General features: G+C 44.8%; 2 protein-coding genes across 2 annotated transcripts; one reads left to right on the top strand and one right to left on the bottom strand.

Moving 5' to 3' along the window:
• Nucleotides 1-7,193: 7,193 nt before the first annotated feature.
• LOC125556723 (ribonucleoside-diphosphate reductase subunit M2 B-like) lies at nucleotides 7,194-10,465 on the bottom strand. Its single transcript, XM_048726540.1, has 6 exons — nucleotides 10,232-10,465; nucleotides 9,331-9,543; nucleotides 8,962-9,108; nucleotides 8,502-8,740; nucleotides 7,744-8,014; nucleotides 7,194-7,602 (listed from the first exon to the last, which is right to left on the bottom strand). The coding sequence occupies exons 1-6, from the start codon at nucleotides 10,361-10,363 to the stop codon at nucleotides 7,450-7,452; spliced, it is 1,155 nt and encodes a 384-aa protein (XP_048582497.1). The 5' UTR covers nucleotides 10,364-10,465; the 3' UTR covers nucleotides 7,194-7,449.
• Nucleotides 10,466-11,429: 964 nt separating this feature from the next.
• LOC5513929 (NADH dehydrogenase [ubiquinone] iron-sulfur protein 5-like) lies at nucleotides 11,430-17,941 on the top strand. The gene is made up of 3 exons (XM_048726538.1): nucleotides 11,430-11,577; nucleotides 12,665-12,815; nucleotides 17,724-17,941. The coding sequence occupies exons 1-3, from the start codon at nucleotides 11,447-11,449 to the stop codon at nucleotides 17,811-17,813; spliced, it is 372 nt and encodes a 123-aa protein (XP_048582495.1). The 5' UTR covers nucleotides 11,430-11,446; the 3' UTR covers nucleotides 17,814-17,941.
• Nucleotides 17,942-17,946: the final 5 nt, after the last annotated feature.

The raw sequence follows: 17,946 nt of genomic DNA, 5'->3' as shown, positions 1-17,946 counted from the left end.
GTCGGACCTGCTATTCTTGCCAACCGACCGCGGGTCGAAGTATGCCCTGACTGTCGTTGACGTTGCTTCACGATATAAAGCCGCCCGCCCACTGAGGACTAAGAGCGCGGCCGCCGTCTCCCGCGAACTCGCAAGCATCTATGCAGGGGGACCTCTCACATGGCCTAAAGTCCTCATGGTTGATGACGGCACGGAGCTCAAGGGTGCAACCACAAAGCTCCTAACAGACCACGGGGTGGAGGTCCGACGGGCTGAGCCAGGGCACCACAGGAGCCAAGCTTTCGCCGAGTCTTTCCATCGCTGGCTGGCACAGCGCCTATTTCGTGCGCAGTACTCGAAGGAGCTTGCATCCGGCGAGAAAAACCGCGAGTGGGTTACTGCTTTGCCAATTGTCATCTCGGACATGAACGCAACGAAGACTTGCATGACTGGCTTTGCGCCTAAAGACGCCATAAAGCTGAGGCGCGTGCCTCTCAAAGCCGAAAAGCCCAACTTAGAGGTCCCCTTAGAGGTAGGAACGGAGGTGTACATCACCGTAAACGAGGAAAACCTTCAGGACAAGGGCCGGCGGCGAGCGACGGACCCGTGGTGGACAAGCAAGGCATACCCAATACTAAAGAGGGTCATGGAGCCCGGACAGCCAGTGTTATATTACACGGCGTACTCTAAGCACGGCTTCACGCGTTCGCAGTTGCGTAGCGTGACGCCAGCGTCACGCTAGCGTCACGCTAGCGTCACGCTAGTGCGATCAGCGCTTGTGCCTTCTATTGCAGCTAAGGCACGTGAGTCTGACATTCCACTTGTAGTGACCCTGACTGTCGTCCCGCTGGTCGATACTGAAGCATTGGGGATGACTTTTGGTGTACCCCTGAAGCAGAAGCTGGGTGCCACAGACCGTGCACTTCTTTTCCGCGTCGGCGATCATGCCAAGTACGTGGTCTACCGTCAGAACGTGGCGCGGCCCCGTGTACTTTGTGCGACCCTTTTGCCTGTCGTCTATAGCGTATCGCTTGATTCGCGCTATAATGAGCTCTTCACTGGGCGTAGCCTGCAGTCCTGTGGGAACCAAGGCACCTGGGGTGTCATCGGGGGGGATCACGCGGACTATCTGGTCGGCGAGCCGCACGCGGGAGATGCCGGTGTACACAGCATTCGTGATCCAGCCCTCTAAGCTGTGGTCTATGATAAACAGACGTCTTGGGTTCTGGATGGTCTTGCCCTGCACCCGGTGGACTGTCCCCCAGCCCGCGTATTTCCACTCGAGGGTCCACTGGGGTCGGAGTCACGCCGTCGGCACCTTCGGTAGCTCGCTGGTTAACAGCTGGTGTACGAGTGAACGCGGCAGCCAGCTCCCGCCTACGTGTGTATAGGCCGATCAATGACACTAGGAGACCAGCGAGCCCGATAACCGAGCTAGCCGACCAGGCAGAGTTGCTTTCCAGGCGCCTCTTTCTTCGCTCTGTTGATTCGGTTCCACTTTGCCAAGCGCCTTCCGGCTTCGACTCGTCCAGGGTGAGGTCGGGTCGCGGGCGGTTCGGGGCTCGTGATTCGCGTACGTGCAGGTTCTTGATGCTGTTTGCCAGGTTCTTGGGCAGGTTCTTGAGCAAGTTGTTCGTCAGGCTGGGCACTAGTACTTCCTTGAAGTTCCTCCATCTGCGTCGACGTGCGAACACGCGGTGTCAACTACTTGGAACCAAGTACTTGGTACCAAGTGGTAGGAGAAGGGGCGAGCTTTCAAATGAGCGTCTACTCTGCGATGGCGGGCTCGACACTGTCCGCGGCTGCTACCTCGTGTTGGCTCCGCGCGTCAGCGCTTGCTGTTCCGGTTTCGACACGACAGTCCACATGACGCGCTATGTGTAACACCCCGGCGGCTAAAGCCATCAAATGGCCGTAGCGTAGAGACAGGCTTCCGCACAATGTGCGGAGCTCGTTGCTGATGATGTAGTCGGACACTAGGTCATTGTGAAGACCGACCACACTGTCTATCGGCAGCGTCATGCCTACTAGCTTGGTCGTAAGCTTCAGAAAGCTGTCTGCCAAGGCGTCTGTAGTCCGGCTGGCTAGAGTGGTCTCGTATCGCTTCTCGTACTTCCTCACCTCCTCGGCGCTCATGCGTTTGACGTCATCGTGAGTCAGCGCCTTGCCTACCATTTCTCTCGACTTCCCCGAGGCTACGAGAATCGCGAGTTTCTCCCTCGCGTCTGCTATCCCAGTTTGCTCACCTCCGGTTGCCGTCCCGGCAGGATGCGTCGAGCAGTCCAACGACTCGACGGCCGGGAGGCCGGCGGTGCCCCCCTCAAGAAGACTCTCAAAGTATTCGTCGCTCATCATGCCGTGGCTAAGGTGCACATACGTTATGCCCTAGGGCGGTGGTTACCGTTCAACTAGGGCGATGGTATAAGGGTGACACAAGCAAAACTCTAACTTCGACAACTTTTTCGTCTTGAGGGCCTTCATGTGCTCTTTCATCTTCTCCTCTGAAAGCTCCGCGCCGTAGTCATGCAGGATAGCTTTCATGTCCGGCCACCAGGGCCGCGATGTTCTCGCGGAACGGCTTCGTGATGCTGGTGAGCTGCTGTGTGATCACCCACACGCTAATACCCACGTGGCGCGCGCTGAACGCCAAGTTGACGAGCTGGTCAGAGCGCCTCTTAACGTCTTTCGAGGCCTCACAGTCGTCGAGTATGATTAGCGTATTAGTGCCTTCGAAGAGAGTGGAGACAAACCTCAGCAGTACGTCGATCTGACCCGCCTCAGGTGCGATGACAAACAGACGATCGTCGACCTCGCCGAAGCCGTCGTATGTTTTGTTGTAGACAAAGGTAGGGCACATGAGTACGATGTAGTCAAACTTGCCCCGGAAAGGGCCACGCAGCCGGTCCACTACGAATTGGGTCTTCCCGCATGACGTCGGGCCCACGATGAGAGCGTTAAATGGGACGTTTTTCGGGTCCATACCGCTCCGGCGTATGTGCTCAGTATTGTATGGACTCTAGCTGTCCGTTCATAAGGTTCATTTGGGCGTCGGCCACCACAAACACGTGACAGTTTACGCTACCCGAGCCGCGTGCCTTGCCTTTTATCTCGAGGTGCACACCGTCGCGGGTATTGACCAATCGGAGGCCACCCCCATGGATGGCGCTGTCGTCCGTCGTTCGAAGGTCGATCCACAGAGCAAACTTGTTATCGCCATAGAACGACTCGGGGCCGATTGCCGGGGCGGCGGGCGCTCCGCTGTGCCCCCCCGGGGAGGGGCGGACGAACCGCCTTTTCGCCTCCCTCCAGAAATCCGTGGGGCGCAGGCCCTGGCTGAAGACTTTGTTTGGCATGCCGTCGATTGTAACGCGAACGCTCTTGATGTCGGGGTACACGAACTTCTCAGAGTCGCGAGTCCCTGCCGTGTATGGCTCCACAAAGAGGAGCAGCAGACCACTCATAGACCTTCGCGGCAGGTTGACACTCTCGTTGATTATGCTGTCCGTCCCTTTGCTAATCACGAAGGTCTTGTGAAGGTTCACTTGCTCGTAGAAGAACGTTGTGCCGTTGTGGTAGGCGGCGGCTGCAGACCGGGCGAGGTTGTCGTCCCTCAGGCTTTCGTACTCCAGCTCTAGATTTTTGATGCCATAGATTAATTTGGTGGCATCGGTTCCGACTACTACCTGGTCAACCGATGCGATCGTGATCTCGAAGAGCAGGGCCTCGGGGCCCTTGCGCATGTTTTCTGACTGTATGCCCTGCTCCAGGCGGTCCTCTCTCTCGACCTTGGACAGGTAAAGCTCCTCATACGTCTTAAAGACGTCGTAGCGGTTGGTGTCCTGGAGCGTTTCTCCTGCAAACGTGATTTTCAGGCGGCTCACGAGATTTCGGCCGACGTTGTTCACGACGGTATTATTCGCATGGCCTGAGACGGAGAGATCGAGACCGACCCTCAAGGAGCCAGGCACGAGCGTGACGCCTTCCGATAGCTTTGGGACCGCCACATATAGCGTCTCGCCTGGGGAGGCCGTCGACGGGTTGAGAGTGACCCGGTGAACAGTTCGCTGGGGGTCGAGTTTATCGCTGACTGACATCGTATACATATATGTATATATATGCACATAAGGTACGAAGTCGCGTGGCTATGGTGCGAACTGTTAGACATGTCTAATATAGCATAGCACGAGTTATGCCTGGCCAGTGCCTGGCCTTAGACGAGCCTTCAAACGTTCTCGCTTGCCTAGAAACCCGCGGGAGGCCGCACGAGAAAGTCGTCTATGGGCCCGACATCCCCGTTTGCGTCGCAGCGTCTTCCTCTGAGTTTGTCTCGAGTATCCGAATATGGATCAGGGATGACCACGGTAGACGGGTGGACTTTAAGGGCAAGCCTGTTCGCCTCGTATTAGAGCTAACCTAGGTCCGACATAACAAGCATGGCAAACAGCTACGCTAGCAGCGGCGGCACATCCATATATCCCCCGCTCCCCAGTGCCCACCCCCCGCAAACGCCTACCGCTCCGACAAGCACCGGGGGCGACGCGCAAAGTTTCCGACTCCAGGTAATACGTGACACTCAGGCGGTTCTAGACAATGAGATAACGCATTATCGACAGGTGCGGAAGAAGTATAAGCGCGCCTTCGCCGTTACCCATGCTGTGTCTGTGGCATCCGGCATCGCTGCAGGGGCGCTTTCCAGCGCCGGGCTCCGCTGGCAGGGGCCGCTGGGCTGGTCGGTGTCGTGGGCGCGGGGGTGGTCTCTAGGGGTCTTACGAGCAAGGTGGCTAAACACGAAGACACGATGGTTCTAGCGGAGAGTAAGAAAAACTCGATCAGCGAGCTGGTCTCTAAGGCTCTGCAAGACCGGCGTATCTCAGACGAAGAGTTCCGGCTAATACTTCAGGAACAAGAGAGATACAACGCGCTCAAGGCCGCTATCAGAGCTCGACACGGCCTCGCACCGCATGATAAAAAAAGCGGGAAAGGGCCCTCCCTGGTGGCACGCGAAAGGATGAAAAAGAGACTGCGAAAAATTCGCGAGGAGTTCGGGAGCGAGGTGTTCGAGTAGAACTCAGGTTTAAACGCCACGCCGGCGGCTTTGAACTCACGGCCGAAAAACGGTCACTCCACGCTCCGCAGGCTGGCGGCCCTCCTCGTTTGGGCGGCCCACCGCTATTCGCCCCAAAAAGTCGTGTACGCGCAAGTCCTTGGGCTTGCACGCGCCCGGCCTACACCCTAATTATTCATGAACGCGAAACACCTGCAGCCCTAATCGATTCATGCACGCGAAACACCTGCGGCCCTAATTGATTATTTGTGTACGCGAAATCTATTTTGCCTACATTAACTTTTGCCGATTGTTTATGTACGTGAAATCGTTTTGGCCTACATTAGCTTTTGCCGATTGTTTATGTACGTGAAACATTATACGCTCGATATATAGAGACGGGGCTGGGGGGCTCGGAGGGGCGATTCGCGTCTCCCAGGCCCAAGACGGGAGACGGGGCTGGGAGGCCCGGAGGGGCGATCCACGCCTCCCACTAGTTTCTCTGAAACCCCCCAGTCCCCCCCTATGTACGTGAAACCGATTTCGCCTACATAAGGAATTGCCAATTGTTTATGTACGTGAAGCATTATCTGCCTGATACATAGAAAAGAGACGGGGCTGGGGGGACCGGAGGGGCGATTCGCGCCTCAAACTCGTTTCTATGAAACCCCCCAGCCAGAAGATCTCTCAAAGGCATGTAGATGTCACAGTCATTCCGATTTAAACAGAAATCTCAAGTAAGGGTGTTATTATTATCATTCGCACGATACATACTGCAAAATATACAAAGGCTATTCAGAACAAAGGGTTCGGATGTTCTACGAGAATCCTGTACGCCCAACAGCATCAAATTTACTTTTTAGTTTGAATTGCAAAAGAATATAATTTTCTTTTGTACCCCAAGGCGTTCAGTCATGTTACAATGACAGATCCTTTGCCCAGATAAACCAGCTAAGGTATAAAAAATAGATCAAATATGCTTTTTTTACGTTTAAATGCAAAGAAAAAACTTTGCATTTAACAAGGCCGCTATCAGAGCTCGACTCGGCCTCGCACCGCGTGAGAAAAAGAGCAGGAAAGGGCCCTCCCTGGAGACACGCGGAAAGATGAAAAAGAGGCTGCGAGAAATTCGCGAGCGAGGTGTTCGAGTAAAACTCAGGTTTAAACGCCACGCCAGCGGCTTTGAATATACGGCCGAAAAACGGTTACTCCGCGCTCCGTAGGTTTTGCGTAGATTTATCCATGCGCTTTTTCGCCCCGACCTTATGTACCCGGCCTACGATAGCAATTGCCGGTTATTTATGTACGTGAAACGGCCCCGGCCTACACTAGCAATTATCTATGTACGTGAAACCGATTTCGCCTAGATAAGGAATTGCCAATTGTTTATGTACGTAAAGCATTATCTGCCTGATACATAGAAAAGAGACGGGGCTCGGAGGGGGGATTCGCGCCTCCCACTCGTTTCTATGAAACCCCCCAGCCAGAAGATCTCTCAAAGGCATGTAGATGTCACAGTCATTCCGATTTAAACAGAAATCCTAAGTGAGGGTGTTATTATTATCATTCGCACGATACATACTACAAAATATACAAAGGCTATTCAGAACGAAGGGTTCGGATGTTCTACGAGAATCCGGCAAAGGAACAGAAAAAAAAAAACTAGATTAAATTTGCTTTTCAGTTTGAATTGCAAAATAATATTATTTTCTTCTGTACCCTCGTTACACTGCGCAACACTTCACTACAGGGGGCGAATTCGTGCCATTGCTGTTGCTTGTAAATTCCTCGCTTGTGCTGTCTGTGCTCGGTCCTGAGAGCGGCTACTGGATTGACTGCGTTGGCTTGATCAATTCCGATTGATCTACGTCGGCTATATCAAAATATCAAGTGTTATTTTTCTTCTCCGGGCTTAAATCCATCTTTTCTATATTGCTATCGCTCTACATCAATAAAGCCGGAATTATGCTGCGCGTTTTCACGTCTATGGCATAGCCGTCGATAATTCTATATTCCGCCTGGAATAGCTTTAGAGTAGGCTGAATTCCTTCCCTGGAAAGCCCATGTCTCTTGAGTTAGTAGCTAATGTATTTCTTATTTCGAAGAAATACTCCCTGTATTGTTATGTTCACATCCCTCTCCGTGAGTTAATACTAGGAGAAGAAAAGTATAATAGCTAAGATTTGTTTAATAAAAATAATATAACACTAACTAAATAATTAGTTTTTAACTATTTACATTAAGAAGAGCGTGAAAGCACAGCTGAAAATTGATTTAAAAAATATATATATATACAAGAAGTGAAAAAAGATTATTACAAAAGTCCTCTGTGGTATCCAATAAATAGGTAATTCATTTGCAGAGGGTGTGAAAATGGATAAAAATATATTCATATTCCTTTAGTTGATCAATTCTTGTATGCAATTCTAAAATTCCTCCTCCAAACTAAACTTATGCGAGTCTTTCTCACTCATGACACCACTTTTCTGGTACTCCCCAACACGTTTCTCAAAGAAGTTTGTCTTTCCCTCTAGAGAGATATTCTCCATGAAGTCAAAGGGGTTCTCAACATTGTAGACCTAAACACACAAAACAAAATAATTATGATTAGATGTACAAAGCAAGATGCAGCAACAAATACATAATGCTATTATTCAACGATATTCTAGTTTATCATTACTTTTCTCAGGCCGCTGAGACCCTCAAAATGTACAATGTACCTTTTGGCAATTGAGAGCAACCAGTAGTCTATCTGCAACAAACTCAATATACTGTCTCATCAAGGCACAGTTCATGCCAATCAGCTTGACAGGAAGAGCAGATGTGAGGAACTCCTGCTCGATGACAACAGCATCCTTGATGATTCCTCTAACAGTCTCCTCATCAGGCTTATTAACTAGGTACTTGTACATCAAGCAGGCAAAGTCGCAATGGAGACCTTCATCTCTGCTGATAAGCTCATTCGAGAATGTCAGACCTGGCATAAGTCCCCTAAAGGATAGACAAGGAAAGAAAAAATTGAGAATTACAAAGGAATAGAGGGGTTTAAGTGTCATTTAGAACATTAATTGAGCCACAATGAAATATACACTCATATCATTCAAGCTAGCAACACAAGAAATAAAAACTGTTCTAAAATGCTGGCTACATCAACAAGGCTACCAAATGGTAACGGGTTAAAACTGCATTGACACAAGCTCACTTCTGGTTGATTACAAACCAATCTCCAATAAATTAACGGGAAACACAAAATACTTTTAAAATATTGAAAGCAGTGTATCCATTGGGAGTTTCTTGAGAATGTGATTGATAATTTAGAGTGGATTTAGAGTGATTAAATATCTCAGGTTCTAGTAGATTCTTTTGTCTTTTTACGTTTGATGTTTCCGTCAGACCTCCGGGAGCAAACTGGTGGCAATGCGTCTTTAATAAGGGGGCATAAAACTAAGGCTGCATTTTTAAAAACAGGACTCCTCACCTCTTCTTCAGCCAGAAAATGGCAGCAAAGGACCCAGAAAAGAAGATGCCCTCTACGGCAGCAAAGGCGATAATCCTCTCGCCAAATGATGCTCTCTGGGGGTTGATCCAGTTTAGAGCCCAGTGCGCCTTCTTCATGACACAAGGCATTGTCTCAATAGCATTGAACAGATTGACTTTTTCTGCCTTGTCTTTGATCAGGCTCTCGATCAGAAGGCTGTACATCTCAGAGTGGATGTTCTGCAACAAAAGAGAACTTAAAGCCCTTGCTTCACACACAAATAAAAAAAACTTAAGTAGTTGACAAAACTGTCCAGTAGAGCTTGCATAAACATGACAAGTACGGACAAATAACCATACAAATTTTTTAGATGAACTTTATAGAAATCTTTAAAAAGGACTGTGGTCTTATAAATGTAAGTTTTACGGCAGTTTTCCATAGAGGCAGACAACCTACATACCTCAATAGCAATCTGGAAGCCGTAGAAGCACCTGGCCTCTGGAATCTGTACTTCTTGACTGAAGCACTCTACAAGATTTTCATTGACGATGCCATCGCTGGCCGCAAAGAATGCCAATACATGCGACACAAACATACGCTCATCATCCTAGGAAAGTGAACAAAAAATGTGGTAAGTAAAAACAAAGGAGGTATACCAAGTTAATGCACCTAGCAAAATAAGCAATTCTATAAGTACCAAAGGCAAGGATCTTATTTTCTTAATGGTAAAATTAAAATAGCTGATTACTCAAAAAGAAATCTTGGGATCGAAATTAGGGTAGCAGTTTCTTAAACTACTCTGAGGAATTATAAACACATTCAAACATACATCGAGTTTGGCAAAGTCATGCGAGTCTTTGGAGAGATCTACTTCCTCTGCAGTCCAGAAAGAGGCCTCGGCTTTCTTGTACATCTGCCAGATCTCGGGGTATTGAATAGGAAGGATCACAAATCGATGAGGGTTTTCCCGGAGAAGGGGTTCGTCCTCGGTGTTGAATCGAGACTTCGCACGGCTTTTCTTAAGGGGAGTTCGGTCCGATACCTAGAAAAAAAAAATCAAACAGTTCAATAAAGTCAAGATAGGTGGCTCAACAATACTTTAAAACATGCAAAGGGATGGTTAAACATTCAAGGGACGAATATTACAGGGCTATTTCTATTATATATATTATATTTGTTATGCAAGCCGCTTCGCTTTGCCACGCTTCTGTTATGCAAAACGACCGTTGAAATGGCTTCCTCTAAAGAAATTCTGCTAAAATATCAAACTCGACATTTTCTAGTGCTTTACTGACTTTTTATGCGACAAAATATTTAGCTTCGAAGGAATCCGCGCTTGGATTCGAGGCCTCGTAGGCCTAGGGATTCGACAACTTGGCTTTTGTCCTCCCGCCGAAACCGGTTGATTCAGTTACCGCCAAAATCACAAAACTCGACTGATGGAAAGTTCCACTATCCACATCCAGCTGAAAAGTAATTGTCAATCTTCTGCAAGCGACTATATTTTAGAAGAATTCTGATTTCCGTAAAATTTAGCCCGAGATCTGAAGCCTTCTTGTTTGCCTCAACATTCGCGCGCCAAAATTTACGAGAGGGAAAACCTCGATTAATTTTAAGAAATTACATATCTAAGTAATCTAAAACGCAGACTTGCTTTACAGAAGTTAGTGGAAATACTTTCTGGCGTATAGAAGTAAAACCTCGCTGGAATTTCTCGCCGTTTTACATACCATTTGAACTGTATTCTTTTCTTTGTAACTCGTTGTTATGGTGGCGGATATTTCGTTGTCGATTGTGACTTTCTTCAGGGCATTATTGACTTGGTTGAGGTCGTTCACTGTGTAGTTATCTAGGCCGAGCATGGTGAAGGAGTTAAAAATTTCGAGGTAAAACGGTAGCGAAGAGGAAAACACGTATGACTCGAAGAAGCTTCTGGAGGTTGTGATCCGAAAGACGCCAAACGGAAAGATTAAATTCGCGCGGCCGAACAAAACCAACCAATCACAGCGCGGAAAAGGTAAGTTTACTTGACTCTGATTGGTCAGATTTATTTCGCGGGAATTTTCGTATCAGCGTTGGATTGTGTTTGTTGTTCCAGAGCATTGCGCATGGGCCCACATGTCCATATATGGCAGACAAAGGGGTTTTTCGCGGCAAAATTTGAAAAGTTTCGGCGCGAAAACAGAATTGACCTTTGGATCCGATCACCAACATCACACGTGAACGGCAAAATGGTCTCCCTTGTGGGGGTATAGTCTATAGAAAGGGTGTTTGGAGACAAAATGAGGTCCACTCTTCCGGTTTATGGCCATATGTCTCCCCTATCAAAAATAAATTTGTGATGTTTTGTACTCGAAGGAAAAGTATAAGTACGGATTTTTATTGAAATAAATATCCCGTTTTCTTTTTACGGACCCGATTTTCAGACTGTGGCCTGGCCGTGTAAAGGGACATTTTATCAATGGTCATCCCCCCCCCCCCAATAAAAAAATCTTGTAAGCGAATATACATTAGCCAGCAGTCCATCTTTGAAATAATAACCCACCTAGTTACAACTGTGCGAAAACTGGCAAATATGCTCAAGAAAAGGCTTTTGGAATTTGGGGCTGTATATACTGGAGAAGACGTCGATCGAGAAGAACAATCAAATCGCTCCCTAAATTTGCCAAAAATATGCCTATGCTCTTAGGCGGATCACATTATTATAAGTTCTCAAGCAGTAAACAAAGTTTGAATAAATAAACTAACAAAAAAATAAGTGTGTAAGCTTATAGTATAATAAACAGCTAAGTTACTACCAACCTTTCAACACTCGGATCAGAGTGCTATGTGTGTAAGGGAAGGAGAACTTTTTGTTTTTAAGAACTTTTTGTCACCTTTGGAGCTGCAGATAAAAGCATTTGATATGTAATCCTTGACAAACAAATATGTGCAAAACTATATATATGAGTGCTTTCTGTTGTAATTTCTCTTTGAGCCTACATTACGTATCAGCGGTATCTCGTATAGAGTATCCCGGATCAAGTCTGGGCCGCCATTTTGGAAAGTTGACCAGAAATAACCGGGATCTTTTCAAGTGAGTGCATGTTGACAAAATCAATGTATTCTTTTCTTTTTACAGGATGATTGCATGTTTTTTTTGTATAATAAAGCACAATTTGATTATTGCATAAAATACAAATCTTGCTTAGAATTGTACAGTCCGTACTTAAGCTTATAACCAGGTTAACTGACACAGCAAACACACACAAAAGTTCAAAGTGTATTTAAAGCCAAAAGCTGCCTCATCAATTGAGGGTATTTTTCTGATCAAATACAGTCGATTGTAATTGTTTTTTTCTAAGTGTCGCCAAGATTGATAACGAAGTACTCATTTAATTTTTGACATGCTATGATGCAAAACGCACCTACACTTTCCCCCATAACTTAACAACAAAACATAGTGTTATGATCAAACGGGATTAAAGACTGTTGCACATATGTTACTCATGTCGTCTAATGATTCCTATTATAATGAGGTTGTTGTTTGATACTTGCACTTATAACAGTTTATTCTTGACCCAGTAATCTGTTGGTGCTTATTTAATTTTAAGAAGGGGGCAAATTGGAAAGTGGAACATTTGAATCTGGGTGACTACATTCAATTCAGAACACCTTGCAGGAAGTCATTTCTGCTGTTTTGGTAAAGGGGAGAGTTCACTTATTGAGCATTTCACCCTAAGGGGTACTAGTCTGTGAGAGGTGTGTAACAGACTGTTTTCACGGTGTTGTGTTGTTCATCCGAAATGCCACAGACTGGCGGGCCACAGCTGATAAAAAATGCAGAAGAAGGGGAATTTGAGTGCAAAACTCGTTGAAAGAAGCACTCTGACAGCATTTCTATAGCTTTGTCTGTAAACTTTATGCCAGCTAGGGCCTGCTAGTCTGTGGGATTTTGGATGCACACTAAATATCATGAAAATGGTCTATTTTATGCTTGGTTTAGAGTAAAAAAAGATAACAGGCGAACTGTGCAAATAAGTTGGATGGTCTGCATATGGAGGCAACAACACAAAACTCTGTTTACAGGCATACAACATACAAGTCCAACACTGTACTGATTTGTTTCCCAAACATTTATTGTAGCCTTGTCTTTTTTTATCTTCTTATTTATTTACAACCAGGATGTACGGTGTCCACGGAGGCAGGTCGCGCTGTTCACCGTTCTGGGAGCAGTTGATGGATTGTGCACAACAAGCTGGTAGGCGGAGCCAGTGGGAAAAATGTCAGCACCAGCGGGAGGATTACATCGAGTGTTTACACCACAGAAAACTGGTGAGTAGTGCCACGCAGCTAAGGATTGGTGCAGTAATTTTACACCCATCCCTCCTTGTCTGGCCAATTCAAAGTATTCTTTTCTAAGAGAGTCTCCAACAGTTACAGAAAGGTCATTATTGAACGGGGGAAGGTCTACGATTTTTTGAGTGTCGATTTGGGGGAGGGCCTCAAATTTTGATACAGGGTTTATGGAAGGGCCTTATTTTTTTAACAGGTATTCTAATCAGTTTCCAGGCCTCCTAGAACTCTGGAATTTCAAAACTTTTCTGGGGCCCAGACCCCCTGCAAAACAGATACGAATGAATGTGATGCACCTTCTGCTTACCTTTTCATGACTTTTGTTTGGCTGGCGTTGAAAATGATGATGTTATCTATTAACCCTATTCAGGCCGGGCTTTTTAGGGCTTCCTCTGACCAGGGGGGGCTCTTTTGGCCCCCCATCCGTAACTTTTGAATCCATTGGAGCTATTATGACCAGATTTTCAAAGAATCATTATCTGACAAAGAGGAACAAAATGATATATTGTGTTGCCATAGCAACACAATATGACGTCATTATGATGTCATTTTATTTAGAAGTTAGTTTAAAAAAAAAACAGAGCGATTTTTAGCTAATTATGTTACATCAGCATCCGCCATCTTGGATCCGCCATCTTGGATTTAATGAAAGTTATTTATTTTGATCAATAAAAAACTGGGTAGCAAAATCTGAAACTTTTTGACAATATTTAATCTTCGTTTCAAGTTTTATTAACCACTTCGGGTGGATATGAATGTTTTTTTGCTATTTCTACAAGCACTTTCATAACGAGCCCCAGCTCCTTGACAACGACTTTTATGTGCTCTGGATCCCGCAGAGATCTCTGCGGGGAGTAACCTGGTTTCTGGTAATGAAAAAATTCCAGCCCAACACATAGCTGTCGTAGTCTCCAAGTGTGAAGTGGAGAATAGTGTGCGTCATCTGTCAACATAAGCTTCATATGTGACTTTGTAAAGCAAAACAATCAAAGAAATCCGGGAGAAAGCAGAAATTTATCGTAAATTATTGTTGGCGCTGTGAATTGCAGAGAGTGGAACCCAAAATACATAGGGTACAATCCGGGTTTCTCTCCGTCAGTTATTAGAAAATATCATCGGATCTGTTTAAGAATCAGTTTTTTGGGGGCGCTTCAAGTGTAAATCGAAAAGGAAAATCCACTCACAATGCCACATATTCGCGCGGCTTGCTCTGATGCCTTCACCATGCTAGCGGAGCTTTCTCCCAGTTTGTCTTAAAAATTCTACTTTAATAATTAGTGTTTTTGTAATTCACTGACCGACACGAGGGAACGGTGCCCATCTGTGTCTTAACCTATTTTATTACGATCCCTGAAGGTTTTTTTTTTATGCATTATACATGCCGTTTCGCGATATAGCTTAGAAACGTCTGAAAATCTAAAATAATAACTGCCTCTTCATCATCAGTGTCTAAAAGCAACCGATGAAGTAGCCTCGAAACATCTGTATTTTTACAACGTTATTAGCGCTGTAAACAAACATTTAAACAAAATATAACAGAGAAAGTAAGCCATGTATCTGCCGTATACGTATATTTATATGCGAGTTGAGAGTTGTACTTAACAAATTTCCCAAAAGTTTTCCGTGGTATTTACTCTTATACACCATGATATTCGTCACCTCAAAATGTTGAGGAGTCACGAGGCGCATAGCGGCGAGTGTTCCGCAGGTTTTGCAGTAAAATTTGTTTTCTACAACACAAGCAACGGAAACAGTATCTTAGAAAAACAAAACAGTGTGCGCTCGTTAGATTTGTTTTTCTAGGGCGTGCGCGAACCGTTGTTTGTGGTGCTTCAAAACCCTGCAGACTTCGTTACTTTTAGTGTCAGAATGGGAAATACGTTTACTGGAAAATATTGAGAACCAAGTTTCACGAATTTGAGTCAAGGTTTTTCGTATCTTTCGTTTCAAGTGAGCCTGCGCAAGTGTTGTAGAATGGATAGCTTATTCAAGCGGCAAATAAATGTGGAATATAGGAAAATAGTGCAACAAATAGATGCGATAGAAATTGACACAATTACCTAAACTTTAATGTCAGTGTATAAAAGTAGACACTATTGATCAGAATACCATTACATATATTATTATTTTTTAGTTTTTTTTGTAAAATTCGCGCTGTCCGGGTAAAACTGTTGCTTCAATAATAGTATTAAAAACTCCCAGGCTGGTTGGATCTTTCAGTGAAAAAAAGTTACTTTTTTTAAGTTGTTCTAATTCTAAATCCTATTGAATGTATCTGTGTGTCTGTTGGACGTTTGGAAAAGGGGTGATCGTTTCTAGAATCACAAATCACACAATAAATTTTGCGGGGTTTCTTTTACTATCATGACCACAATATTGTTACAAATTTGATAAACTTATTATCGGAAGCGGCTGTCTAACCGGCCAGAAGATCTCTCAAAGGCATGTAGATGTCACAGTCTTCCGATTTAAACTGAAATCCTAAGTGAGGGTGTTATTATTATCATTCGCACGATACATACTGCAAAATATACAAAGGCTATTCAGAACGAAGGGTTCGGATGTTCTACGAGAATCCTGTACGCCCAACAGGATCAAATTTACTTTTTAGTTTGAATTGCAAAAGAATATAATTTTCTTTTGTACCCCAAGGCGTTCAGTCTTGTTACAATGACAGATCCTTCTCCCGGATAAACTGGCTAAGGTACAGAAAAAAATAGATCCAATATGCTTTTTTATGTTTAAATGCAAAAAAAAAGCTATTCTATTTTGTACCCCAAGGCGTTCAGTCATATTACGATGACAGATCCTCTGCCTGGATAAACTGGCTAAGGTACAGAAAAAAAAACTAGATCAAATTTGCTTTTTTTAGTTTAAATGCATAAAGATAAGAAAAAAAGATGCTATTCTCTTGTGTACCCCAAGGCGTTCAGTCATGTTACAATGACAGATTCTTTGCCAGGATAAACCGGCTAAGGTACAGAAAAAAAAAACTAGATTAAATTTGCTTTTCAGTTTGAATTGCAAAATAATATTATTTTCTTCTGTACCCTCGTTACACTGCGCAACACTTCACTACGGGGGGCGAAGGAGGAGAATTCGCGCCATTGCTGTTGCTTGTAAATTCCTCGCTTGTGCTGTCTGTGCTCGGTCCTGAGAGCGGCTACTGGATTGACTGCGTTGGCTTGATCAATTCCGATTGATCTACGTCGGCTATATCAGAATATCAAGTGTTATTTTTCTTCTCCAGGCTTGGATTTGTCTTGTCGCCTTCGTATGTCCAATATCATTGCAAGGCCGCTTAAATCCATCTTTTCTATATTGCTATCGCTCTACATCAATGAAGCTGGAATTACGCCTAAGGCATGGGCAATAACAACCGCCAGTTTGCCGGTTCTCTCCGGTGCTCTGCTCTGCGTTTTCACATCTATGGCATAGCCGTCGATAATTCTGTATTCCGCCTGGAATTGCTTTAGAGTAGGCTGAATTCCTTCCCTGGAAAGCCCATGTCTCTTGAGTTAGTAGCTAATGTATTTCGTATTTCGAAGTTTCGAGGAAATAATCCCTGTATTGTTATGTTCACATCCCTCTCCGCGAGTTAACTTGTTATGTATGAGCGATCGTGGGATTTACTTCGTGTCTCGTGATACTATTTTGGCACCCATGTCGGTTTTTTCTTAGCCCGGCCCCTAAATTAAACATTGCTAATAAATTAAGACTAAATAGTTCAGATTACACAGGGAGAGTATCCCGATGTACTGAGTCATTGTTGGCACCAGTACACAGTATAGGTGACATCTTTATTATTGGATTTGACACTTCTACTATTGGATTATGATGTCAAGCATGGCAACCTCAGTGAACCAAAATTTGACTTCCCGAATTGCTGGGGCTCGTTATGAGCATGTATTAATGGTTGATCTTAACGACTTAAAGTGTTTTGCCTTATTTTTATTAAAGCTATGTCTCAAGACTTGGTTGCTATGGTTACCAGGGTACACATATCAAAATTTTGTTTTTACCAAACTGATCTCAGATAAATTTTAGGAAAAGTCATCAAAGTCCAATGCTCTAGCCCTACTAGTTCAAAAATTTGGTTGCTGGGGCCCTCATAAGCACCTCCCCCCGCCCCGCCCCCTGGTCTAAATAGGGTTAAAGTTTTAACAATAATGAGCATTTCATATATTTGAAAATCCCCAAATTTTCAAGGGGCATGCCCCAGACCCCCTATACAATATTATTTACACCCCTGAAAACTGGGTGTTTTATGCCAGCTCTGCCATCCCTTTAAGGGCATGTCTTAGTCAGTGCCCCCCCCTTCACACACAATAATTTTGCATGCAGGGGGAGAGGGGAGCTGTGTCTGTCTCCCCACACCCCACAATTTGAATTTGAAACGGCAACGTTCAGGCCATATTCTGGTAAACAAAATATAATGCTATATATTTTTTTTGGCAAAGTGCCCAATCCCTTTCTTTGTACAGCATGGCACCATTAAAAGTGCTTGTTATTACAATTGTGGGTTTACTACATTTGTAGGCAACTTTTTATTACATGTGTGGGTTTATTAAATTTGTGGGCTTTACACTCAAATGGTTATAGAATTTGCTGGTGCTCCTGGAATAACATGCCGTATGTATGTATAATTTAAATAAAGTAACCACTTTTTAGCTTTTTTATCTGGAGGAGGGCCTTACCCTAATTTTTGGTCGCCTTTTTGGGGGAGGGTCACCATTTTTGTGATTTAGATTGGGTAGGGTAGAAATTTTTGAACCAGAAAAAAATTCAACTTAGCAGCCTTCCCCCCCCTTCTGTTCTTAATTGTTTTACTACATATCTTCCTTTCCCACATTTTTCACCTTGGTTGTGATGTTTTTTATTTTCCAGTATACAAGAATTGAGAGGATAGAAAAAGAAAAAGAAAAACTTAAGAAAGAAGGCAAATGGCCACCAAAACAAGAGGAAGCTAAATCTTAGAGTTTCATTGTAAGATTGTACAGTTTTTCTGATGTATGCTAAAGGGAGTCACCTCATGGGTGTGAATTTGTTAAAGATAATTTTGCAAAATATTTTGTGTCAATAACAGTAAAGGTTCAACGAAAACACTATC

The sequence above is a fragment of the Nematostella vectensis genome, chromosome 4, assembly GCF_932526225.1.
Source record: "Nematostella vectensis chromosome 4, jaNemVect1.1, whole genome shotgun sequence".
Classification (NCBI taxonomy): Eukaryota; Metazoa; Cnidaria; class Anthozoa; order Actiniaria; family Edwardsiidae; genus Nematostella; species Nematostella vectensis.
The sequence above is the reverse complement of the archived record's forward strand: the minus strand, read 5'-3'. Positions and strand labels throughout refer to the sequence as shown.

Excerpts from the sequence above, each read along its gene's own strand:
- LOC125556723 (XM_048726540.1), bottom strand. The coding sequence starts at position 10,363 with ATGCTCGGCCTAGATAACTACACAGTGAACGACCTCAACCAAGTCAAT. Across the intron at positions 9,109-9,330 it reads ATGACTTTGCCAAACTCGAT|GATGATGAGCGTATGTTTGT; the intron begins GTATGTTTGAAT and ends TCACTTTCCTAG. Across the intron at positions 8,015-8,501 it reads ATTTTCTGGCTGAAGAAGAG|GGGACTTATGCCAGGTCTGA; the intron begins GTGAGGAGTCCT and ends TCTATCCTTTAG.
- LOC5513929 (XM_048726538.1), top strand. The coding sequence starts at position 11,447 with ATGAGTGCTTTCTGTTGTAATTTCTCTTTGAGCCTACATTACGTATCA. Across the intron at positions 11,578-12,664 it reads AATAACCGGGATCTTTTCAA|GATGTACGGTGTCCACGGAG; the intron begins GTGAGTGCATGT and ends ATTTACAACCAG. Across the intron at positions 12,816-17,723 it reads GTTTACACCACAGAAAACTG|TATACAAGAATTGAGAGGAT; the intron begins GTGAGTAGTGCC and ends TTTATTTTCCAG.